Below are 27,633 nucleotides of genomic sequence, written 5' to 3'. Positions count from 1 at the left end.
AGATCCAGCTCCGGCTGTCCCCATTTGAGAATCAAGCTGGAAAACACCTCCGGGTGGAGTTCCCACTCCCCCAGGTGAAAGGTCTGTCTGCTCGGAAAATCCGCTTCCCAATTGTCCACTCCTGGTATGTGGATAGCAGATACACAGCAGTTGTGGGTCTCCGCTCACTGAATAATCTTGGCTACCTCTGTCATGGCCAAGGAACTCTGATTTCCTCCCTGTTGGTTGATGTAAGCCACTGAAGTTATGTTGTCTGACTGGAACCTGATAAACCAGGCTGAAGCTACTTGAGGCCAGGTCAGAAGAGCACTGAAGATTGCCCTCAGCACTAGGATGTTTATGGGGAGAACCGACTCCTCCAGAGTCCATATCCCCTGAGCCCTTAGCGAGCCCTGGACTGCTCCCCATCCCAGCAGGCTAGCATCAGTGGTCACAATCACCCAGGTAGGTCTGCGAAAGCAGATTCCATGGGAGAGATTTTCCTGAGACAACCACCAAGGGAGAGAATCTCTTGTCGCCTGATCCAGTTGTAATCACGGAGACAGATCTGCAGAGGTCTTAGATGGAACCGGGCAAACGGAATGATGTCCATGGTAGCTACCATCAGACCAATCACCTCTATACATTGGGCCACTGACAGCCAAGGAGAGGACTGAAGGGCAAGACAAAAGTCGAAGATCTTTGTCTTTCTGACCTCTGTCAGAAATATCTTCATTGATAAGGAATCTATTATGGTTCCCAAGAACACTACCCTTGTAGCTGGAATCAAGGAACTCTTTTCAAAATTCACCTTCCATCCGTGTGAGCACAGGAAAGATAACATCTCTGTGTGGGAGTTTGCTTGTTGAAAAGACGGCGCCAGAACGAGAATGTCGTCCACATAAGGCGCCACTGCAATTCCCCGCGAACGGAGCACCGCCAACAGTGCTCCCAGGACCTTTGAGAAAATTCTGGAAGATGTGGCAAGCCCGAATGGAAGAGCCACAAACTGAAAGTGTTTGTCTAAAAACCAAGAACCTCAGAAATTTGTGATGATCCCTGTGGATGGGAACATGCAGGTACGCATCCTTTAAATCTACTGTTGTCATGAATTGACCCTCTTGAACCAAGGGAAGAATGGAATGAATAGTTTCCATCTTGAAGGATAGCACTCTGAGGAACTTGTTTAGACTCTTGAGATCTAAAATCGGTCTGAAAGTTCACTCTTCTTTTGGGAACCACAAACAGATTGGAGTAGAATCCCAGACCGTGTTTCTGTACTGGAACGGGAACTATCACTCCCAGGACGGAAAGGTCCCGGACAGTGTAAGAACGCCTCTCTTTATCTGGTCTACAGATAATCTTGAGAGCAGAAACCTTACCCTGGGAGGAAAGGTTTTGAACTCTAGTTTGCATCCCTGTGACACGATGTCCACCGCCCAGGGATCTGGAACATCCCGAACCCAAGCCTGAGCGAAGAAAGTCTGCCCCCCCACAAGATCCGCTCCCGGATCGGGGGCAGACCCGTCGTGCTGATTTTGAGTCATTAACAGGCTTCTTAGATTGCTTCCCCTTGTTCCAAGACTGATTGGACTTCCAGGAAGACTTGGACTGTTCCTGCTTGGCAGAGAGAGATGAAGGCTTACCTTTAAGGTTTCGAAAGGAACGAAAATTACTCTGACATCCTTTCTGCAATAATCTCTGTAGCCCGGTCTGGTACAGGAAAAACCTCCACCGTGGAAGGTACATCAAAGTATTTGTTTAGCTTACTAGACTTCTTAGGATTGACTACGACAGTCGTGTCGGAGTCGTCCAAGGTGGCCAAAACCTCCTTAAGTAACAAACAGAGGTGTTCCAGCTTAATTAAACCTGAAGGATACGACTTCAGCATCAGAAAAATGAATTACACTGTATTTCACCCTCAGATGCCACCAAAGTATCTTCCTCCTCAGACTTCTGAGAGGGAACATTCGGAATAGCCACAAATGTGTCAGAAACCTTTACATTCCTTTACATTTCCTCTTGCACTTTCTCTGCAGCATGGGAACAGCAGACAGGGCATCAGTTACCGCAGAGGATATGTGGGTAGCAATGTCTTGCAAGGTAACTCCAATCGGAGGGTGAGAGGGAGCGCAGGGCACTGCATGTGGGGACAATGATGTTTGGGACACTTGAGGAGAAAGCTGCAGCATAACTTTAACAAGAGACCCCTGAACAGCATCTGCCTTAGATAATGATGGCTCAGAATCAAAGTCTATCCCTGTAATGTTATGTTCTCTCAATACATGAGGAACAAAAAGGGATTGGTGGTTCAACATTGGAATCAAAACACAAGCTACATGTAACGTTTTGCAGGGCCTCTTGGTCCAAATTAAATAAAAATGTCTTTATTTAATTTTAAAATAATTATAAAAAAAAAAAAATGTTACTGTCACTTTAAATTTTAAAATGAAACTTTATATTCAAAATTGCAACCGCAGAGCAGCTGCTCACTCGCAACCTCAGACAGCCTCTTTACCTCAGCACAATGCCTACCAGTCCTGCTGGAAAACGGAAATAGGAGATTTGAACGATCCGGACCCAGAGTTGCAGCTACCAGCCGACAAGTTCCTTACTAGCAGAGCCGCAACAAACCCCTCTATACTGGACCGCACAGAAGGAGAAACCGGATGTGCGCAACACTATCTTGCCGCCTCAGAAAAGCCCGCCCTCCTAATCGTGGGCGTGACTAACTTGAACTCCCGGTCGCCATTAGCCTCCCTGTAGCCATCACAGAAGTAAAGCATACAAAACACATACCACCAAGTCCGGAATTAAACCGGAGCTGAGCCTCTTAAATTACCACTCACATAACCGCAGCAATACCAATAAATATGCTTCTACTCCTCAAGCCCCCAGTGCCTGCATAACGGCCCATATGAATCCCATTAAGCCTAAATAGGATTAACTGTAAAAGTGCCATATTCTCCTGACCCAAGAAAATGAAATTAGGCACTTACCTGAATTCAACACTGCCCGGCAGCAGGGCAGCTCACTTGGTTTGAGAGGCAACCTCCTCACATGGACCTGTGGAAAGCAAAGTAAGACTGATTAATCCTACTCAGGCTTTCAAGACAGGGCAGCAACAACTGTTTGGGAGGCGTAGTGAGGATTGTACCCCACAAGTTCCCAATTGCTTAAAAGCCACCACTGCTCTACTGAAGAGACTGAAGTGGACTACGGCTAAACCCCAGGAAAGATCAGAGCCAACCTGCTCTGCTTTAAAATAAAAAATTCTTGATTGAAGAAATTTCTATCAGACACTTAAACTTTACAACCTCCTTGCAACGCAGGCAAAGAGAATAACTGGGGGTTGTGGGAGGGAAGGTGGTGCTTGGCGGCTTTGACGTGGTGCTCTTTGCCTCCTCCTGCTGGCCAGGAGTGATATTCCCAATAGTAATTACTGATGATCCGTGGACTCACCGTGTCATTAGAAATGAATAAGCAAAACTATACTTTTTAAAAAAAACCAAAAAACTATAGGCTCTATAAATGCATCATCTACAAAATATTTATGCAAAGAAAAATCTAGTGTATAATGTTCCTTTAAGATTGCTGCTCTAATTGAATCATTAAATAAAACATTTTGGGTTTCATGTCCCTCAAAGGGACACTGAACCCAAATTTTTTCTTTTGTGGTTCAGAAAGAGCATGCAGTTTTAAGCAACTTTCTAAATTACTCCTATTATAAATTTTTCTTCATTCTTGTGCTATCTTTATTTGAAAAAGAATGCATCTAAGCTTTTTTTGGTTCAGAACTCTGGAAAGCACTTTTTTATTGGTGGATGAAAAACCAGGTTGTTCACCGAAAATGTGCCGGCATCTAAACTTACATTCTTGCATTTCAAATAAAGATACCAAGAGAATGAAGAAAATGTGATAATAGGAGTAAATTAGAAAGTTGCTTAAAATGTCATGCTCTATCTGAATCACGAAAGAAAAAATTTGGGTTCAGTGTCCCTTTAAGCAACACAGAGCAGCACATTCTGGAGCAGAAGTGCAGTGAAAGTGTAAATGGCAATGAGCTCCTATTTAGGCACAGACAGATCTTGTGCGACTTTATTAGCTTTTTCCTCGGAGAGCAACTGATGAGGCTTTGCTACAAGGAAACCATTAACTGTGCAAATGTAAGAGGAGTCACTGAAACAAGCTATGTATTGTTCTCTTTAGAGGACATGGTGCACACCCATATATAATGTATTTCAAAAATTGTTGAATAACGACAATGATGGCGAAATCCACTTATAAAAAGACAGAGAATCAATCACTCTTTTAACCTTTTATTTGTATAGCTATAAGGTTTTGCAATGCCAGTTTTCATTTGCAAAAATCAAATACAGAGACACTCTCTCGCAGAAAGTACCATACAACAACTAGCATTACTAAATCAATTCTAATATTGATGTTAACCAATAAAGGAAATGTAGTAAAAACATATACAGGGAAAACAAAAAAAACACTTCACAATGAAAAATGTGACGTCACAAAAAGATCGTTACTGAAAGGACAAAAACTTGTAACACCTTACCAAAGGGCGGCGCCAACTCTGTGGAAGGGAGTAGCTGTCATGGATGAAAGTCGGATCTATGCAGTTTTATATTATCCCTTTAATGTGGAGTGTATCCACTATAAACACTTCTAAACCACAACAGCACTCAGGGTTAATGCATTACCAAGCAACGGTATGCACATATAATATCTAAACCCTGTGCTGTAATATAAACATTCAGAGAAATGTATAAACAGTGGCAGGGTTAATATGTTGAGTGTAATCAAATAGTGGATTTGAACATGGTTCTGTCCATGAACCAATAATTGAAATACATATCCCAGTGTATGCTCAAAGTAGCAGTGATGTTTCCAGGCAAAAGTTTCCTTTTCATAGAATGGTCGTGTTGCAAAAGCTTCTAAAAAGCACGAGCAATGATAAGGCTGTAGCAAACCTAGAATCCAGCACGCAAGTGTTCATGAATGAATGCTAATTGAAGGTTGAGGCTGGAAGCAGCATGAGCAATTAGCAACAATGTAGCAGAAATGCTGCGATTTCAAAGGAAACCTTTAATGTTGATAATCCTTCCCCATATCAACTGCACACAACAACAAGGAATACCTCCACCTCACATACCTAGGTGCTGGGGTTGTATCAAGGACTTTAATACCATCCAGAATTCCTCATGGAGCAACTGGAAATAATGTAAACTCCACAAACCGTATCGACCTCTCCAACCAGCCGTGCACAGCGTGACGTCACGTGATCAAGCCAACACGTGTTTCATCCCTTGGATCACTCAGGACTTCCTCAGAGCTGTGGAGATATTCCTTGCTGTTGTGTGCAGTTGATATGGGGAAGGATTAATCAACATTAAAGTGAAGGTAAACTTTGGTGAATGAAAGCCCATTTTTTAAAAATACTATTAAACACAGGGCACTTTCATTCATCAAAGTTTACAAAGCAGTCGTTTTGATTAAATGACCTTTGTTTCTTTTTCCCCCTCCTGGAAATCCTCTCTTCACATGTCAGCAATGACTAATCCGGCTTCCTCCAATCACAGCATGGCCTCGGGCAATGACTACCCTGGGGGGAATATTCCTTGTTGTTGTGTGCAGTTGATATGGGGAAGGATTATCAACATTAAAGGTTTCCTTTGAAATCGCAGCATTTCTGCTACATTGTTGCTAATTGCTCATGCTGCTTCCAGCCTCAACCTTCAATTAGCATTCATTCATGAACACTTGCGTGCTGGATTCTAGGTTTGCTACAGCCTTATCATTGCTCGTGCTTTTTGGAAGCTTTTGCAACACGACCATTCTATGAAAAGGAAACTTTTGCCTGGAAACATCACTGCTACTTTGAGCATACACTGGGATATGTATTTCAATTATTGGTTCATGGACAGAACCATGTTCAAATCCACTATTTGATTACACTCAACATATTAACCCTGCCACTGTTTATACATTTCTCTGAATGTTTATATTACAGCACAGGGTTTAGATATTATATGTGCATACCGTTGCTTGGTAATACATTAACCCTGAGTGCTGTTGTGGTTTAGAAGTGTTTATAGTGGATACACTCCACATTAAAGGGATAATATAAAACTGCATAGATCCGACTTTCATCCATGACAGCTACTCCCTTCCACACAGAGTTGGCGCCGCCCTTTGGTAAGGTGTTACAAGTTTTTGTCCTTTCAGTAACGATCTTTTTGTGACGTCACATTTTTCATTGTGAAGTGTTTTTTTTGTTTTCCCTGTATATGTTTTTACTACATTTCCTTTATTGGTTAACATCAATATTAGAATTGATTTAGTAATGCTAGTTGTTGTATGGTACTTTCTGCGAGAGAGTGTCTCTGTATTTGATTTTTGCAAATGAAAACTGGCATTGCAAAACCTTATAGCTATACAAATAAAAGGTTAAACGAGTGATTGATTCTCTGTCTTTTTATGATAAGTGGATTTCACCATCATTGTCGTTATTCAACAATTTTTGAAACCATTAACTGTATTGGAAGAGACAACTCAGTAGAGATGGGAAGCAGGAGAACCTAGCAGTGCTAACCCAATAACAAGCTAGTCACGAGGTGCAGTGTCCGGCAGCACAACCACTGATCAGACAAATATCCCAAAAGCCTGCTTGGTCTCCTGCTCACCTGTGAACCATAAGTTAACCCTTTCCGTACAAACCTATAAGTCTGTGCATTTACATGTGAGCTCATTCACTCGTGCGGTATCTAGTAGCCCTTTTATGGTGAGTAGGAGGACAAGTGCCATCAGGATGTCCTCCTTACACTACACTAGGCATGACAACAGCAATACAAGGGGGCGGCTGCATCTCGTACCTTTGTCACCTCCCCCTGAGCATCTCGTACTTTGCGTTTGTATCGCTGGACATCACCCTTCAGCTGGTGGTTGTGATTCTGAAGGCTCCCGATGAGGTGACGCATCTCACGATTAATAGGACCTGTGAGATTGTAAAAGTGAGACCTCAAATCCTCCCAACACTGTCTTGTCATTCACTGACTTACCGCTCACCCACCTGCTTGCTCATTAGCTGCCAAATTCTGTTCAAACTCAATCCTCAACATCTCGTACTCCTTGCGCACCTGAGCCAATGTGTCCTCAAGCTGAATCACCTCAGTGCGCAGCTTTTTCTGCACAGACAATTCCTCGCTCTGCAAAAGAAAGCCCAACCTGTGACGTACCTGCCTGTGAGCCCCACTGATCCTCCCAACCAGTGACGCACCTGCCCATGTGCCCCACTGACCCACACAACCAGTGACGTACCTGCCCCTGTGCCCCACTGACCCACAAACAACCAGTGAGGTACCTGCCCGTGAGTCTGACACAACCAGTGACGTACCAGCCCGTGAGTCCCACTGACCCACACAACCAATGACGTACCTGTCTGTGAGTCCCACTGTCCCTCCCAACCAGTGACGTACCTGCCTGTGAGCCCCACTGTCCCTCCCAACCAGTGACGTACCAGCCTGTGAGTCTCACTGACCCACACAAACAGTGAGGTACCTGCCCGTGAGCCTGACACAACCAGTGAGGTACCTGCCCCTAAGCCCCACTGAACCACCCAACCAGTGACGTACCTGCCCATGAGCCCCACACAACCAGTGAAGTACCTGCTTGTGAGCCCCACTGTCCCTCCCAACCAGTGACGTACCTGCCTGTGAGTCCCACTGACCCACCCAACCAGTGACGCACCTGCCGTGCGCCCCACTGAGCTTCCCAACCAGTGACGTACCTGCCTGTGAGTCCCACTGAACCTCCCAACCAGTGACGCACCTGCCGTGCGCCCCACTGAGCTTCCCAACCAGTGACGTACCTGCGCGTGCACCCCACAACTTCCCAACCAGTGACGTACTTGCCATGTCACAATGAGGTTCCCCCTAACATGGTATCAGAACTCAGCAGTACCATGACGCCATTCCACCTGTTTCGCGACATCCCTCTGTCACACCCCCAGCTCATCAGCACCACTACCTGAGGTCACCAGAAATACACACCCAATGCCAACCTCACCAAAAGATCCCCACTACCCCTTTACCTCCATGCGCTCTATCTGCCGTAGGTGGCTATTCTTTGTACTCAGCAGCAGTGCCCGGGCCTCATCAAGCTGAGTCTTCACTTGTAAAGACTCATTATACAGGAGAGAGAACTGAGACTGCAGGCAGCGGAAATCCTGAGTGCCCCTGACCGCCTCCTCCGGAAGAGTGCGCAGATCCAGCTATAGAAAGGAGAGGAGTGAGATACAAGGGATGGAACATACAGATATACAGTATCACTGCTGTGCTCTCCTCTCGCTCTTACCTTCAGCTTCTCCTTCAGACGAACGGCCGACTGCAGCTCATTTTGCAGCTTCTCCAACTCACACATCCGATTATTGGCCAATTCTTGGTTCTGTTCAAGCTCTGCATTCAGCATCTCAAACTGGGAAGAGGACAAGTCCAGTAAATGAAACGCGGAAAAAGAAAATTTATGCTTATCTGATAAATGTATTTCTTTCCAGATATGGTGAGTCCACAACGTCAATTGCTAGTGGGAATATCACTCCTGGCCAGCAGGAGGTGGCAAAGAGCACCACAGCAAAGCTGTTTAGTATCACTTCCCTTCCCACAATCCCCAGTCATTCCAGCGAAGGAAAATGGAAAAAAGAAAATTTATGCTTACCTGATAAATTTGTTTCTTTTTAGACATGATGAGTCCACGGATTTCATCCTTACTTATGGGATTACGCCTCCTGGTCAGCAGGAGGAGGCAAAGAGCTCCACAGCAGAGCTGTATATATAGCTCCTCCATTCCCTCCCACTCCAGTAATTCGACCGAAGTTAGGAAGAGAAAGGAAAAGCCAAGGTGCAGAGGTGTCTGAAGTTTACAATAATTAACAACCTGTCTTAAAAGAACAGGGCGGGCCATGGACTCATCGTGTCTAAAAACAAAACAAATTTATCAGGTAAGCATAAATTTTCTTTTCTTTTTAAAGACACAAGTCCAGGGATCATCTTCATTACTTATGGGATACAATACCCAAGCTAGAGGACACAGATGATAAGGGAGGGACAAGACAGGGAAGCTAAACGGAAGGCACCACTGCTTGAAGAACCTTTCTCCGAAAAGCGGCCTCAGCTGAGGCAAAAGTATCAAATTTATAGAATTTAGAAAAAGTGTGAAGAGAGGACCAAGTTGCAGCCTTGCAAATCTGTTCCACAGAAGCTTCATTTTTGAATGCCCATGAGGAAGCAACAACCCTAGTGGAATGAGCCGTAACTCTCTCAGGAGGCTGCTGTCCAGCAGTCTCATATGCAAAGTGGATGATACTCTTCAGCCAAAAAGAAAGAGGTAGCTGTAGCTTTCTGACCCTTACGTTTTCCAGAGAAAATCACAAAGAAAAGGACTGACGAAAATCCTTAGATGCTTGTAAATAAAATTTTAAAGCACAGACCATGTCCAAATTCTGCAAAAGACGTTCTGAGAAGAAGGATTAGGACACAAGGAAGGAACCACAATCTCCTAGTTAATGTTGTTATCTGAAATAATCGTAGGAAGAAAACCTAGCTTAGTACGCAAAACTACGTTATCTGAATGGAAAATAAGAGAAGGAGAAGAGTATTGCAACGCTGAGAGCTCAGACACTCTACGAGCTGAAGAAATAGCAACAAGAAATAAAACTTTCCAAGATAACAACTAAATATCTAAGGAATGCATAGGCTCAAACGGAGCCCCTTGAAGAACTTTAAGAACTAAATTCAGACTCCATGGAGGAGTAACTGGTTTGAACACAGGCCTGATCCTAACTAAGGCTTGACAAACAGATTGTACATCTGGGACATCTGCCAGACATTTGTGTAACAAAATAGATAAAGCAGAGATTTGGATTTACACCAATAGAGATATTTACGCCATATCTTATGGTAAATCCTTCTAGTGACAGGCTTACGAGCCTGAATCATGGTCTCTATGACCGAATCAGAAAAACCCCGCTTGGATAAGATTAAGCATTCAATCTCCAAGCAGCCAGCTTCAGAGAAACTAGATTTGGGTGAAGGAAGGGCCCTTGAATTAGAAGGTCCTTCCTCAACAGAAGTCTCCAAGGTGGCAGAGATGACATGTCCACCAGAGCAGCATAACAAATCTTGCGAGGCCAAGCAGGAGCAATGAGAATCACTGATGGCTTCTCCTGTTTGATTCGAGCAATGACCCGAGGAAGAAGTGCAAACGGGGGGATAGGTATGCTAGGCTGAAGAGCCAAGGAACCACCAGAGCATCTATCAGTTCCGCTTGGGGATCCCTGGACCTCGACCCGTATCTCGGGAGCTTGGCATTCTGACGAGATGCTATCAGATCTAACTCCGGCCGACCCCATTTGAGAATCAGGTTGGAGAACACTTCCGGATGGAGTTTCCACTCTCCCGGATGAAAAGTCTGCCTGCTCAGGAAGTCCGCCTCCCAGTTGTCCACCCCTGGGATGTGGATCGCTGATAGATGGCAAGAATGGGCCTCCACCCACCGGATTATCTTGGCTACCTCGGTCATCGCTAAGGAACTCCTCGTTCGTCCCTGATGATTGATGTAAGCCACTGACGTTATGTTGTCCAACTGGAATCTGATAAACTGAGCCGAAACCAACTGAGGTCAGGCCAGAAGAGCATTGAAGATCGCTCTTAGTTCCAGGATGTTTATAGGAAGAACAGACTCTGCCTGAGTCCATACTCCCTGAGCTTTTAGGGAACCCCAGACAGCTCCCCACCCTAGAAGGCTGGCGTCTGATGTCACAATCACCCAGGACGGTCTGCGAAAGCAGGTTCCCTGGGACAGATGATCCAGAGACAACCACCATTGAAGAGAGTCCCTCGTCTCCTGTTCCAGGGTTATTCAAGGAGACAAGTCTGCATAATCTCCAATCCACTGCCTGAGCATGTCCAACTGCAGAGGCCTGAGGTGGAACCGAGCAAATGGGATGAAGTCCATTCCCGCCACCATCAGTCCGATTACCTCCATGCACTGAGTCACTGACGGCCGGGGAGTGGACTGAAGGGCTCGACAGGTATCAAGAATCTTTGATTTCCTGACCTCTGTCAGAAAAATTCTCATGGATATAGAATCGATTAGAGTTCCCAAGAAGGTCACCCTTGTCTTCGGGATTAAGGAACTCTTTTCCAGATTTACCTTCCACCCGTGAGTTCTTAGGAAGGAAAGCACAATGTTGGTATGAGATGACAAGATGGTGCCTGGATTAGAACATCGTCCAGATAAGGTGCCACTGCAATGCCCCGCGGTCTTAGAACCGCCAGCAGAGACCCCAGAACCTTTGTGAAAATTCTGGGTGCCGTGGCCAGGCCGAAAGGAAGAGCCACGAACTGAAAGTGTTTGTCCAGAAAGGCAAACCTCAGGAACCTGTGATGATCTCTGTGGATAGGAACATGTAGATATGCATCCTTTAAATCCACTGTCGTCATAAATTGACCCTCCTGGATCAATGAAAGAATGGTATGAATAGTCTCCATCTTGAATGATGGAACTCTGAGAAACTTGTTTAAACTCTTGAGGTCTAAGATAGGTCTGAAGGTTCCCTCCTTTTTGGGAACCACAAACAGATTTGAATAAAACCCCTGCCCCTGTTCCTGTACTGGAACAGGAATAATTACTCCCAGGGAGGAGAGGTCTCTTACACAATGTAAGAACGCCTCTTTCTTTATCTGGTTTGCAGATAATCTTGAAAGAAGAAATATTGCCTGGGCAGGAAAGCTTTTGAACTCCAGTTTGTATCCCTGATACAGTATTTCTATTGCCCAGGGATCCTGAACATCCCAAACCCAAGCCTGAACGAAGAAGGAAAGTCTGCCCCCTACCAGATCCGGTCTCGGATCGGGGGCATGCCCTTCATGCTGTTTTGGATTCAACAGCAGGCTTCTTGAATTGTTTACCCTTGTTCCAAGACTGGTTGGGTCTCCAAGTAGTATTATATTGTTCTGGTTTAGAGGAGGAAGAGAAAGAATTTCCTTTGAAATTTCGAAATGAACGAAAATTACTCTGTTGTCCCTTTTGTCTATTTCTCTTATATTGAGGGAGAAGATGACCCTTACCTCCCGTGATATCAGAAATAATCTCTTTCAACTCCGGACCAAACAAGATTTTCCCCTTGTAAGGAATAGCTAAGAGCTTAGACTTAGATGAAACATCGGCAGACCAAGGCTTTAGCCATAAGGCCCTACAAGCTAAAATAGAGAAACTGGAAATTTTAGCTCCCAGTTTAATAACTTGAAGGAAAGCGTCCGAAATAAATGTATTAGCAAGTTAAAGCTTTTATCCTGTCTTGGATCTCATCCAAGGGAGTTTCTCTCCTGAGGGCCTCAGATAGAGCGTCAAACTAATAAGCTGCCGCACTCGTAATGGTAGCTATGCACACAGCCGGTTGCCACTGCATACCCTGGTGTACATAAATCTTCTTGAGTAATCCCTGCAACTTCGTATCCATTGGATCCTTAAAGGCACAACTGTCCTCTATAGGAACAGTAGTTCTCTTAGCCAAGGTTGAAACAGCTCCTTCCACCTTAAGAACAGTCTGCCAAGCCTCTCTAATGGAATCAGCTATTGGAAACATCTTCTTTGAAGATATGAGAGGGAGAGAAAGGGATACCCGGTCTCTCCCATTCCTTAGCAATGATTTCAGAGGCTTTCTTGGGAACTGGAAAGACATCCGTAAAGGAAGGAACTTCAAAATATCTGTCTAGTTTACTAAACTTTGGGAGGGGGACCACCACTGTGGAGTCACTATCATCTAGGGTAATTAAAACCATCCTAAGTGAGAGACGAAGGTGTTCTAATTTAAATCTAAAGGATACCACCTACAAATCTGTCAAAGGTAAAAAATCCTCTGAATCTGAAACTTCACCTTCAGATGCTAGAACGTTAACTTCCTCTTCCGATTGGCGAGAAGAGACTTCCGAAATAGCCACGACTGCATCAGAGACCTTACTGACTGCAGGAATGGTCTTCCGTTTGCCCTGCAACATGGGAAAGGCAGACAAGGCATCAGAGGTAGTGGAAGGCATGAGAGACGCTATGTCCTGTAATGAAATCCCAGAAGGGACTACAGCTGAAGCGCAGGGCACTGCTGGTGGGGGCGTTAATTTTTGGGACGCTTGGGGAGAAAGTTGCGGCATAAATTGACCCTCATCAGAAGACTCTTGGACAACATCTGCCTGAGAGGAGATTGGTTCAGTAAAAATGTTATCCCTAAAACTAACAGTCCTTTCAATACATGTAGGACAGAAGGGGATTGGTGGTTCCACATTTGCATCCAGACACAAAGCACATGTAACATATTGCACACCCTCTTGGTCCAGCCCCAGTGCCTGCTATAAGTCACTGCCCAAAACTTTCGCTTGAAAGTTTAAAAAGAGTCCCAACAAAAAAAGGCTTTTACCATTAACCCCTTATGTTCCATAGTGCTATTTTTAAATAAATGTACTGAGTCTCCTTAGGTCCCAGAAAGGCAGCACTTACCTTAATCACTGCCTGGCAGGAAGGCAGTTCCCAAGCTTGAGAGGTCCTCTCCCTCACATTGGCCTGAGAAGGAAGCAAATGCAGAGTCAGTGAGTACCTCAGACTGAAGGATATAGGGCAGCACAAATATGGGAGGCGCAGTGAGAATTATGTCCCACAAGTTCCCATTGCTCTACAGTAGAGCTTTGGTGGCTTTAGAGACTGAAATGGAACCAGGCTACACCCCAGGACAAAGTACCACTCTCTGGCACTACTTTAAAATAAACTCTTGATTGAAGAATCTAAAACTAACACCTCACTTTACCTCTTCCTATCACAAACGTAGGCAAAGAGAATGACTGGAGTGAGAGGGAAGGGAGGAGCTATTTAACAGCTCTGCTGTGGTGCTCTTTGCCGCCTCCTGCTGACCAGGAGGTGAATATCCCATAAGTAATGAAGATGATCCGTGGACTCATCGTGTCTTTAAAAAGAAAAAGAATTACACAAACGGTGTAGAGGTGCATGAGGTTTAGTCAAAAACAGCTGTCTTAATTTTAAGTGTGGGGTCGTAAACTCACCATATCCGGAAAAAAGGAAATTTATGCTTACCTGATAAATTTATTTATTTTTCTATACGACGAGTCCACGGATTTCATCCTTACTTGTGGGATTATGCCTCCTGGTCAACAGGAGGAGGCAAAGAGCACCACAACAGCTGTATAAATAGCTCCTCCCTTCCCTCCCAACCCAGTCATTCGACCGAAGTTAGGAAGAGAAAGGAAAAGCCACAGTGCAGAAGTGTCTGAAGTTTAACAAAAAATAATAACCTGCCTTAAATTAACAAGGCGGGCCGTGGACTCTTCGTATCGAAAAATAAATAAATATATCAGGTAAGCATAAATTTACTTTTCTTTTTCAAGATACGACGAGTCCACGGATTTCATCCTTACTTGTGGGATACAATACCAAAGCTATAGTACACGGATGAAAAGGGAGGGACAAGACAGGGAACCTAAACGGAAGGCACCACTGCTTGAAGAACTTTCCTCCCAAAAACAGCCTCAGAAGAGGCAAAGGTATCGAATTTGGAAAATTTGGAAAAGTATGAAGAGACGACCAAGATGCTGCCTTGCAAATCTGTTCAACAGAAGCATCATTTTTGAATGCCCATGAGGAAGCCACAGCTCTAGTGGAATGAGCCGTAATTCGTTCAAGAGGCTGCTGTCCAGCAGTCTCATATGCAAAGCGGATGATACTCTTCAGCCAAAAAGAAAGAGAGGTAGCCGTAGCTTGCTGACCCCTACGTTTCCCAGAAAAAACAACAAACAATGAAGATGATTGGTGAAAATCCTTAGTCTAAATAAAACCTCATAGCCCGGACCACGTCTAGGTTATGTAACAGACGCTCCTTCTTAGACGAAGGATTAGGACATAAGGAAGGAACAACAATTTCCTGACTAATATTCTTATTTGAAACAACCTTAGGAAGAAAACCAGGTCTGGTTCTCAACACCACCTTATCCGAATGGAAAATAAGATAAGGAGGATCACATTGCAACGCCGAAAGCTCAGATACTCTTCGAGCAGAAGAAATAGCAACCAAAAATAAAACTTTCCAAGATAATAACTTAATATCTATGGAATGCATAGGTTCAAACGGACCCCCTGGAAGAACTTTAAGAACCAAATTTAAACTCCAAGGAGGAGTAACAGGTCTAAATACAGGCCTGATAAAAAGATTGTACGCCTGGGACATCCGCCAGACGCGTGTGTAACAATACAGATAAGGCAGAGATCTGACCTTTCAAAGAAGTCGCAGACAACACCTTCTCCAATCCTTCTTGGAGAAAGGACAAAATTCTAGGAATCCTAACTCTACTCCAAGAGTAGCCCTTGAATTCACACCAATAAAGATATTTACGCCATATCTTATGGTAAATCTTTCTAGTAACAGGCTTACGCTCCTGGATCAAAGTATCGATAACTGAATCCGAAAACCCACGCTTAGATAAAATTAAGCGTTCAATCTCCAAGCAGTCAGCTGCAGAGAAACTAGATTTGGATGATGGAAGGGTCCCTGAATGAGAAGGTCTTTCCTCAATGGGAGCTTCCACGGAGGCTGAGAGGACATGGCCACCAGATCGGCATACCAAGTCCTGCGAGGCCACGCAGGAGTGAGAAGAATCACTGATGCCCTCTCCTGTTTGATACGCGCAATCACCCGGGGAAGAAGAGCAAACGGGGGAAAAACATAAGCCAGTTTGAAGGACCAAGGAACTGCCAAGGCATCTATCAGCTCGGCCTGAGGATCCCTGGACCTGGACCCGTATCTCGGAAGCTTGGCATTCTGACGAGATGCCATGAGATCCAACTCCGGCCTGCCCCATCCGAGTACCAGGCTGGAAAATACCTCCGGATGGAGTTCCCATTCTCCCGGATGAAACGTTTGTCTGCTCAGAAAATCCGCTTCCCAGTTTTCCACTCCTGGGATGTAGATCGCAGACAGATGGCAAGAGTTCAACTCCACCCACTGAATAATCCTGGATACCTCTGTCATCACTAAGGAACTCCTTGTTCCTCTATGTCTTTAAATTAGATGAAGCAAAACGTGTAACTGTGCCTTTAAAATATATTAAGCAAACAGTACTCACACTCTAGGTAAACTATACACGGACATAAGAAGAAGGGTTAAAGAAAAAGGCAAGTCTTATCCCGCTCAGGGAGCGTGGGAGAATAACTCCGCCCTTCTTGGGCGTTAACTAGTCCCAGAGCGTCATACACATAACCGCAATCTGTATGTCGCTGTCTGAACGTCTAAGCACACCATGCGGTCCATAATAAAAAACAAATTTATGTAAGAATTTACCTGATAAATTCATTTCCTTCATATTGGCAAGAGTCCATGAGCTAGTGACGTATGGGATATACATTCCTACCATGAGGGGCAAAGTTTCCCAAACCTCAAAATGCCTATAAATACACCCCCCACCACACCAACAATTCAGTTTAACGAATAGCCAAGAAGCCAAGATTCAAACTCCCAACCCTCTGGTTGCAAGATGGTTAAGCTATCTACCGGACCACTAGAGCTTGCTGTTTGGACGAACAGTAGACTGCAGAAAGAGGTAAGAGGAAGAAATCTCAAATTATCTAACCTCTACTAGACATATTCTTATATATAAGAATCTAATAAGGTCCCTGAGAAAATCACCCCTGTAGCCGGAACAAGGGAGCCATGAAGAAGAGACCAGATCCTCTTGAAAGAGAGTTTGCTAGAAGAAAGGATGGCACCTGGACCAAATATAGTCCAGGAAAACACCTCTGCAACTCCCTGAGACATGAAAGAGTCTTTCTAGGATGGCGAATCTCAGAACTTAAGAAGATCCCATAGAATAGGACATAAAGATACACATCCTTCAGGTCTATGTTTCATGAACAGACACTGTAGATAATGTAATTCTATTTGAAGGAAGGTACTCTGAGAAACTTGAAAATAAATACCTCAATCCCGTTCCCTTACCGGAACTAGAACTGACACTTCCAGGGAGGAAGGTCCTGAACCAGAATGCCTCATCATACCTGTACTGCAGATGCTAGATTGCTTTCTCCAGGACCAAGACTGATTGGGTAACCCAGTCGACTGGACTGACCCAGCAGTAAAAGGAAAAGGAAGACTTTCCTTTAGTCTATTCCTCTGATGGAAGGTAGAAAAGGCCCTCTTCCACCCGTAAGACAGAAGTTAAATCTTCCAGACCAGGTCCAAACAAGGTATCACTAAGGAAGCACCAGAAGCTTGGACTTGGAGGTAACCTTAAATATGACACCAGTTGACACAAGTCTTGGACAAATAGAATATTGAACCTGAATCTGCAGATTCGCAGAGCCTAGGCTGTATCACTAAGCCACAGGTAGGCTTCTCAGCTGACCAAGAATTCAGCCACAACGCCCCGCGGGCTAGGCAGCAAGAGAAATTAGACAAGGCATCACACCAAAAAGATGCCGCTCTTGACACAGTGGCAACACAAACCGTCAGTTTCCATGAAACCCTAGACGATCAAACCAACCTCCAGCTTCTGGTTCATGGATCCGTAAAGGAGCAGCTATCCTCTATAGGGATCGAAATTCTTTGAGCCATAGTAGAAAAGCTCCCTTCTACTTGAGGCACTGTGCATTTTAATGGAGTCAGCGACAGGCAAATCCTTCAAGGACGGGAGACAGGGAAAAAAAAAAAAAAGGGATCCATAGCTTCTCTTATTCCTTTGAAAATATCCATTACACATCTAGAAACACTTCCTCATAGGAAGGAACTTCATGGGTTAAAAAACTTCCAAGGTTTACAACGACAGAAGTATCGGTGTCGTTCAAGTAGCCAAAACCTCCTTTAAAAATACACCTGAAGGTCACCCCTTCAGAATTAGATGAAGGAATTATACTGTCCAGATCTGAGATTTCACCCTCAAAAACTACCAGCAAATTCTCCTTACCAGGATTAGGAGAGAGTGCTACCTGTGTAGCAAAATGTGGAGCAGGAACCTTACTATCTGAACATTGAAATGTCCTCTTGCGTTTTCCCAATAGGATAGGAAAAAACAGATAAAGCTACAGATATCACAAAGAATATCTGAGCTGAAAATCTGCAGGCAAATAAACTCCTCCAGGAGATTGAGAGGAACCGCAGGGCACTGCCTGTGACGCCATTGAGGCTTGGGACGTTTAAGGAGAAAGCTGTGGCAATGCCGGAACAGCATCATCCTTGGAGACATGAGACTCAGAGCAACAAACTAGGTGTACATTGCATAGCTTTGTCTAATATATGCAGCACCGAATTGCATAGACAAAAGAACCTGTCTAGAAATCTGTCCTTAGGAACAAGAGGCTCAAGAAAAAATAAATATAATTTATTTAAGAACTTACCTGATAAATTAATTTTTTACATAGTGGCAAGAGTCCATGAGCTAGTGACGTATGGAATATACATTTCTACCAGGTGGGGGCAAAGTTTCCCAAACCTCAAAATGCCTATAAATACACCTCCCACCTCACTCATACCTTAGTTTAACGCATAGCCAAGAAGTTAGGTGTAAAAGAAGGAGTAAAAAGCATACAAAAAGAGGAACTGGAAAAAAACATAATTTATGCTTACCTGATAAATTCCTTTCTCCTGTAGTGTAGTCAGTCCACGGGTCATCCATTACTTATGGAATATTTCTCTTCCTAACAGGAAACTGCAAGAGAATTACCCAGCAGAGCTTGCTATATAGCTCCTCCCCTCACCTATCATACTCAGTCATTCGACCAAAGCAGACGAGAAAGGAGAAACCATAGGGTACAGTGGTGACTGGAGTTTAATTAAAATTTAGACCTGCCGTAAAAACAGGGCGGGCCGTGCACTGACTACACTACAGGAGAAAGGAATTTATCAGGTAAGCATAAATTATGTTTTCTCCTGTTAAGTGTAGTCAGTCCACGGGTCATCCATTACTTATGGAATACCAATACCAAAGCTAAAGTACACGGATGAAGGGAGGGACAAGGCAGGAACATTAAACAGAAGGAACCACTGCCTGAAGTACCCTTCTCCCAAAAATAGCCTCCGACGAAGTACCAAATTTGTAAAATTTTGAAAAAGTGTGAAGCGAAGACCAAGTCGCAGCCTTGCAAATCTGTTCAACAGAGGCCTCATTTTTAAAGGCCCAGGTGGAAGCCACAGCTCTAGTAGAATGAGCTGTAATCCTTTCAGGAGGCTGCTGTCCAGCAGTCTCATAGGCTAAGCGTATTATGCTACGAAGCCAAAAAGAGAGAGAGATATCGAAGCCTTTTGACCTCTCCTCTGTCCAGAGTAAACGACAAACAGGGAAGAAGTTTGACGAAAATCCTTAGTTGCCTGCAAATAGAATTTCAGGGCACGGACTACGTCCAGATTATGCAAAAGTCGTTCCTTCTTTGAAGAAGGGTTAGGACACAGAGATGGAACAACAATCTCTTGATTGATATTCCTGATAGTAACTACCTTAGGTAAGAACCCAGGTTTAGTACGCAGGACTACCTTGTCTGAATGAAAAATCAGATAAGGAGAATCACAATGTAAGGCAGATAACTCAGAGACTCTTCGAGCCGAGGAAATAGCCATCAAAAACAGAACTTTCCAAGATAACAACTTGATATCAATGGAATGAAGGGGTTCAAATGGAACGCCTTGAAGAACATTAAGAACTAAGTTTAAGCTCCACGGCGGAGCAACAGACTTAAACACAGGCTTAATCCTAGTTAAAGCCTGACAGAAAGCCTGAACGTCTGGAACTTCAGCCAGACGTTTGTGTAGAAGAATAGACAGAGCAGAAATCTGTCCCTTTAACGAACTAGTAGATAAGCCCTTTTCTAAACCCTCTTGTAGAAAGGACAATATCCTAGGAATCCTAACCTTACTCCATGAGTAACTCTTGGATTCGCACCAACGTAAATATTTACTCCATATTTTATGGTAAATTTTTCTGGTAACAGGCTTCCTAGCCTGTATTAAGGTATCAATAACCGACTCCGAGAAACCACGCTTTGATAGAATCAAGCGTTCAATCTCCATGCAGTCAGCCTCAGAGAAATTAGATTTGGATGTTTGAAAGGACCCTGAATTAGAAGGTCCTGTCTCAGAGGCAGAGACCACGGTGGACAGGACGACATGTCCACTAGGTCTGCATACCAGGTCCTGCGTGGCCACGCAGGCACTATCAGAATCACCAAAGCTCTCTCCTGTTTGATCTTGGCAATCAAACGAGGAAGCATTGGGAATGGTGGAAACACATAAGCCATGTTGAAGACCCAAGGGGCTGTCAGAGCATCTATCAGCACCGCTCCCGGGTCCCTGGACCTGGATCCGTAACAAGGAAGCTTGGCGTTCTGACGAGACGCCATGAGATCCAGATCTGGTTTGCCCCAACGACGAATCAGTTGAGCAAAGACCTCCGGATGGAGCTCCCACTCTCCCGGATGAAAAGTCTGGCGACTTAGAAAATCCGCCTCCCAGTTCTCCACGCCTGGGATGTAGATCGCTGACAGGTGGCAAGAGTGAGACTCTGCCCAGCGAATTATCTTTGAGACTTCCAACATCGCTAGGGAACTTCTGGTTCCCCCCTTGATGGTTGATGTAAGCCACAGTCGTGATGTTGTCCGACTGAAATCTGATGAACCTCAGAGTTGCTAACTGAGGCCAAGCTAGGAGAGCATTGAATATTGCTCTTAACTCCAGAATATTTATTGGGAGGAGTTTCTCCTCCTGAGTCCATAATCCCTGAGCTTTCAGGGAATTCCAGACTGCTCCCCAGCCTAGAAGGCTGGTGTCTGTTGTTACAATCGTCCAATCTGGCCTGCGAAAGGTCATCCCCTTGGACAGATGTGGCCGAGAGAGTCACCATAGAAGAGAATCTCTGGTCTTTTGATCCAGATTTAGTAGGGGGGACAAATCTGAGTAATCCCCGTTCCACTGACTTAGCATGCACAATTGCAGCGGTCTGAGATGCAGGCGCGCAAATGGTACTATGTCCATTGCCGCTACCATTAAGCCGATTACTTCCATGCACTGAGCTACTGACGGGTGTGGAATGGAGTGAAGGACACGGCAAGCATTTAGAAGTTTTAATAACCTGGCCTCTGTCAGGTAAATTTTCATCTCTACAGAATCTATAAGAGTCCCTAGAAAGGGAACTCTTGTAAGTGGTAATAGAGAACTCTTTTCCACGTTCACCTTCCACCCATGCGACCTCAGAAATGCCAGAACTATCTCTGTATGAGACTTGGCAGTTTGAAAACTTGACGCTTGTATCAGAATGTCGTCTAGGTACGGAGTCACCGCTATGCCTCGCGGTCTTAGTACCGCCAGAAGTGATCCTAGAATTTTGTAAAGATTCTTGGGGCCGTAGCTAATCCGAAGGGAAGAGCTACAAACTGGTAATGCCTGTCTAGGAAGGCAAATCTCAGATACCGGTAATGGTCCTTGTGAATCGGTATGTGAAGGTAGGCATCCTTTAAGTCCACCGTGGTCATGTACTGACCCTCTTGGATCATGGGAAGGATGGTTCGAATAGTTTCCATTTTGAATGATGGAACTCTTAGAAATTTGTTTAGGATTTTTAAGTCCAAGATTGGTCTGAAGGTTCCCTCTTTTTTGGGAACCACAAATAGATTTGAATAGAATCCCTGCCCGTGTTCCGTCCGCGGAACTGGGTGGATTACCCCCATTAGTAAGAGGTCTTGTACACAGCGTAGAAACGCCTCTTTCTTTGTTTGGTTTGCTGATAACCTTAAAAGATGAAATCTCCCCCGTGGAGGAGAAGTTTTGAAGTCCAGGAGATATCCCTGAGATATGATCTCCAACGCCCAGGGATCCTGGACATCTCTTGCCCAAGCCTGGGCGAAGAGAGAAAGTCTGCCCCCCACTAGATCCGTTTCCGGATACCCTCTCTTCATGCTGTCTTGGGGGCAGCAGCAGGTTTCTTGGCCTGCTTGCCCCTGTTCCAGGTCTGGTTAACTTTCCAGCCCTGCCTGTAACGAGCAACAGCTCCTTCCTGTTTTGGAGCGGAGGAAGTTGATGCTGCTCCTGCCTTGAAGTTACGAAAGGCACGAAAATTAGACTGTTTGGCCTTTAATTTGGCCCTGTCCTGAGGTAGAGCATGGCCCTTTCCTCCCGTAATGTCAGCAATAATTTATTTCAAGCCGGGCCCGAATAAGGTCTGCCCTTTGAAAGGAATATTAAGCAATTTGGATTTAGAAGTCACGTCAGCTGACCAGGATTTAAGCCACAGCGCTCTGCGCGCTTAAATGGCGAATCCGGAGTTCTTAGCCGTAAGTTTGGTTAAGTGTACGACGGCATCAGAAACAAATGAGTTAGCTAGCTTAAGGGTTTTAAGCTTGTTCATAATTTCATCCAATGGAGCTGTGCGAATGGTCTCTTCCAGAGACTCAAACCAGAATGCCGCCGCAGCAGTAACAGGCGCGATGCATGCAAGGGGTTGTAATATAAAACCTTGTTGAACAAACATTTTCTTAAGGTAACCCTCTAACTTTTTATCCATTGGATCTGAAAAAGCACAGCTATCCTCCACCGGGATAGTGGTGCGCTTAGCCAAAGTAGAAACTGCTCCCTCCACCTTAGGGACCGTCTGCCATAAGTCCCGTGTGGTGGCGTCTATTGGAAACATTTTTCTAAATATAGGAGGTGGTGAAAAGGGCACACCGGGTCTATCCCACTCCTTGTTAACAATTTCTGTAAGCCTTTTAGGTATAGGAAAAACGTCAGTACACACCGGTACCGCAAAATATTTATCCAGCCTACATACTTTCTCTGGAATTGCAACCGTGTTACAATCATTCAGAGCCGCCAATACCTCCCCTAGCAATACGCGGAGGTTCTCAAGCTTAAATTTAACATTTGAAATCTCTGAATCCAGTTTATCCGGATCAGACCCGTCACCCACAGAATGAAGCTCTCCGTCCTCATGTTCTGCAAATTGTGACGCAGTATAAGACATGGCTCTACCATTATCAGCGCGCTCTGTTCTAACTCCAGAGTGATCGCGCTTACCTCTTAATTCTGGCAATTTAGACAGTACTTCTGTCATAACAGTAGCCATGTCTTGCAAAGTGATTTGTATGGGCCGCCCTGATGTACTTGGCGCCACAATATCACGCACCTCCTGAGCGGGAGGCGAAGGTACTGACACGTGAGGAGAGTTAGTCGGCATAACTTCCCCCTCGTTGTCTGGTGATAATTTCTTAACATATAAAGTTTGACTTTTATTTAAAGTAACATCTATATATTGAGTGCACAAATTTCTATTGGGCTCCACATTGGCCTTTAAACATAGTGAACAAAGAGATTCATCTGAGTCAGACATGTTTAAACAAACTAGCAATGAGACTAGCAAACTTGGAAATACTTTTCAAAATTAATTTACAAGCAATATAAAAAACGTTACTGTGCCTTTAAGAAGCACAGAAAAACTAACACAGTTGAAATAACAATGATCAAAAATAGTTATAGAAACCAAATTTTCACAGTAAATGTATTAAGTTAGCAAAGGATTGCACCCACCAGCAAATGGATGATTAACCCCTTAGTACCCAAAAACGGATAACAATTATATAATTAACGTTTTTCTCACAGTCAAATACACTGTCACAGGACTACTGTGACTGATTACCTCCCTCAAAATGGATTTTGAAGACCCCTGAGCTCTCTAGAGACGATCTGGATCATGGAGGATGAAGTAGACAGATTGTGACTGAATTTTTACTGTGTAAAAAAGCGCTAAAATAGGCCCCTACCACTCATATTACAACAGTGGGGAAGCTCAGAAACTGTTTCTATGCAGAAAACAAAAATGGCCATGTGGTAAAAATCATGCCCCAATAAGTTTTATCACCAAGTACCTCACAAAAAACGATTAACATGCCAGTAAACGTTTTAAACATACATTTGAAAGCTATGTATTATTATTAATAAGCCTGCTACCAGTCGCTTTTACTGCAGTTAAGGCTCATACATTATTTCAGTATTAACAGTATTTTCAGAGTCAATTCCATTCCTTAGAAAATACATTCAGTGCACACACACACACACACATCAGCCTGATACCAGTCGCTATCGCTGCATTTAAGGCTGAACTTACTTTACAATGGTATCAGCAGTATTTTCTCAGTCAATTCCATTCCTCAGAAAATAAATTACTGCGCATACCTCATTTGTTGCAGGGGGACCCTGCATGCTATTCCCCTTCTCTGAAGTTACCTCACGCCTCAGATGAGAAACAGCCAGTGGATCTTAGTTACGTCTGCTAAGACCATAGAAAGAAACCCAGGCAGATTCTTCTTCTAATGCTGCCTGAGAATAAACAGCACACTCCGGTGCCATTTAAAAATAACAAACTTTTGATTGTAGAAATAAACTAAGTTAAAAAAACACCACAGATCTCTCACAGCTTCCTTTTTAGTTAGGCTGCAAGAGAATGACTGAATATGATAGGTGAGGGGAGGAGCTATATAGCAAGCTCTGCTGGGTAATTCTCTTGCAGTTTCCTGTTAGGAAGAGAAATATTCCATAAGTAATGGATGACCCGTGGACTGACTACACTTAACAGGAGAAATAAAGTGCTTTATACAAAAAAATAACCACAAAAAATAGGGTGGGTCTCATGGACTCTTGCAACTATGAAAGAAATGAATTTATCAGGTAAGTTCTTACATGAATTATGTTTGCTTTCATGTAAGTGGCAAGAGTCCATGAGCTAGTGACGTATGGGATATAATACCCAAGATGTGGAAAACCACGAGTCACTAGAGAGGGAGGGATAAAATAACAGCTAAATCCGCTGAGAAATTAAATCCAAAATTAAGTTTTCTTAAAGAATTTAAAAAAAAAAACTCAAATCAAAAGGCACTAGAATCAAACAGACAACTGCCTGAAGAACCTTTCTACCAAAGGCTGCTTCCGAGGAAGCAAACACATCAAAATGGTAAAATTTTGTAAAAGTAAGCAAAGTAGACCAAGTTGCTGCTTTTCAAATTTGATCAACTGAAGCTTCATTCTTAAAAGCCCAAGAAGTGGCGACTGATCTAGTAGAATAAGCTGTAATTCTCTGAAGCGGAGACTTCCCTGCCTTCAAATAAGCTTTATGAATCAAAAGCTTCAACCAAGATGCCAAGGAAATGGAAGAGGCTTTCTGACCTTTCCTGGAACCAGAAAAAAATAACAAATAGACTAGAAGTCTTTCTGAAATCTTTAGAAGCCTCAACATAATATTTCAAAGCTCTTACCACATCCAAAGAATGTAAAGACCTTTCAAGAGTATTCTTAGGATTAGGACACAAGGAAGGAACAACAATTTCCCTATTGATTGTGTTAGAATTCACAACTTTAGGAGAAAAATTTAAATGAAGTCCGCAAAACAGCTTTATCTTGATGGAAAATCAGATAAAGGAGACTCACAAAGATAGAAGGGCACCGAGAAACTTTGAAATGATTCTCGGAGCTGTCGCTAGGCCAAATGGATGAGCGACAAATTGGAAATGCTTGTCTAGAAAAGAGAATCTAAGAAACCGATAGTGGTCTGGATAAATCGGAATGTGAAGATAAGCACCCTGTAAGTCGATTGTGGACATGAAATGACCTTGCTGAACAAAAGGCAGAATAGTCCTTATAGTAACCATCTTGAAAGTTGGGACTTTTACAAAACAATTTAAAAATTTCAGATCCAGAATTGGTCTGAACGAATCTTTCTTTGGGACAATGAATAGATTTGAATAAAAACCCAAACCCCCGTTCCTGCAGAGGAACTGGAACAATCGCCCCTGAAAACTCTAGGTCTGAAACGCATTTCCGAAATACCTGAGCCTTCTCAGGGTTTGTTGGAACATGAGAAAGAAAAAAATCTTCCCATGGGAGGTCTTATTCTAAAACCTATTCAATACCCCTGAGAAAAAATATTCTGAATCCACTGATTTTTAACAGAAACTGTCCAAATGTGTTGAAATAATTTCAATCTGCCCCCCACCAGTTGAACTGGTTTGATGGCCGCACCTTCATGCAGTCTTAGAGACTGGATTTGGTTTTTTATAAGGCTTAGATTTATTCCAATTTGGAGATAGTCTCCAATTAGAGCCAAAGGGCTTAGGGGAAGGAGAGGTCTTTTGTTCTCTATTCTGACTAAAGGAACGAAAACGATTGGGAAGTTTAAATTTACCCTTAGATTTCTTATCTTGGGGCAGAAAAACTCCCTTTCCCCCAGTGATAGTGGAAATAATAGAATCTAATTGAGAACCAAATAAATTACTACCCTGAAATGATAAAGATAGTAATCTAGATATAGACACCATATCAGCATTCCAAGATTTAAGCCATAAAGCTCTTCTAGTAAGAATAGCTAAAGACATAGATTTAATATCAATCTTAATGACATCAAATATAGCATCACAGATAAAATTATTAGCATGTTGAAGTAAAAGAACAATGCTAGACAATTCAGGATCTAATTAAACTGTTGAGCTAAATTGTCCAACCAAAACGTTGAAGCAGCAGCAACATCAGCCATAGAAATGGCAGGTCTAAGAATATAGCCAGTATGTAAATAGATAGGATTAAATCTTCCTATCTAAAGGATCCTTAAAATAAGTACTATCATCTTCCATAGGAATAGTAGTACGTTTGGCGAGAGTAGAAATGGCCCCATCAACCCTAGGGACTTTTTCCCAAAACTCTAAATTAGCCACAGATAAAGGATATAGTTTTTTAAACATAGAAGAAGGGTTAAAAGAAGCACCAAGTTTAGACCATTCCTTAGTAATCATATGAGAAATAGAGTCTGAAATAGGAAAAACTTCAGGAGTAACCTCAGAAGTTTTGAAAACAGAATTTGAATGTTTGCTATTTTTGTTATCAAGAGGACTAGATTCCTCAATACCCAAAGTAAACAATGCTTCCTTTAATAAAGAACGAATATATTCAATCTTAAAAAGAAAGGTAGATTTATCAGTTTCAGTCTGTGAAGTAGAATCCTTCGTTGATCTATGGGAGAGATCTTAGGGGTTTGCTAGACAATGGGCTTGAGCTGGGAGTGATTGATCAAGTGACCTTTGACCTATCTGATTGTGAAAGAGCCGGTAACACCAATTTTCCACCATTTACCAAAGGTCCACAAGTCCATTACGGACGTCAAAAGACACACAATTATATCAGGGATTGGATCACTGTTTGAAAATCTTTCCAATTAGATAGAATCTCTGCTACAGCCCATTGTCTGGAAATTACCTTCCTATTTGAAAGATACAAAACATCTGAGGGTTTTGTATGGAATGACAAACTACAGCTGGTTAACTATAGATGTTGTAGGTCTATATTCAGCCATACCACATAAAGAAGGGTTGGAAGCTATGGAATTTATGCTAAATATGTTTAGTAATTATGGTGACAACTTAAAAGCCGTCATATTGAGGACCCTACGGTTTCTGTTGACGTACAATTATTTTGAATTCAATAACATTCTATCTGCAGAGACGTGGGACAGCCATGGGGGCAAAATTTGCCCCGGATTTTGCCAACATCTATAATGGGATGGTGGGAGCTGTCCC

At 43.4% G+C, this 27,633-nt stretch overlaps 1 protein-coding gene across 1 annotated transcript in view; it reads right to left on the bottom strand.

Annotated features, from left to right (window-relative positions):
• RNF40 (ring finger protein 40) overlaps positions 1–27,633 on the bottom strand; it is a 186,477-nt gene that overhangs the window by 138,310 nt on the left and 20,534 nt on the right. Inside the window, exons 6-9 of the mRNA XM_053694814.1 lie at positions 8,344–8,463; positions 8,081–8,260; positions 7,061–7,196; positions 6,864–6,985 (exon numbers count right to left, since the gene is read on the bottom strand). Of these exons, the coding sequence (XP_053550789.1) occupies positions 6,864–6,985; positions 7,061–7,196; positions 8,081–8,260; positions 8,344–8,463 (558 nt within the window). The remainder of the gene's footprint in view (positions 1–6,863; positions 6,986–7,060; positions 7,197–8,080; positions 8,261–8,343; positions 8,464–27,633) is intronic.

The sequence above is a fragment of the Bombina bombina genome, chromosome 11, assembly GCF_027579735.1.
Source record: "Bombina bombina isolate aBomBom1 chromosome 11, aBomBom1.pri, whole genome shotgun sequence".
Taxonomy (NCBI): domain Eukaryota; kingdom Metazoa; phylum Chordata; class Amphibia; order Anura; family Bombinatoridae; genus Bombina; species Bombina bombina.
The sequence above is the reverse complement of the archived record's forward strand: the minus strand, read 5'-3'. Positions and strand labels throughout refer to the sequence as shown.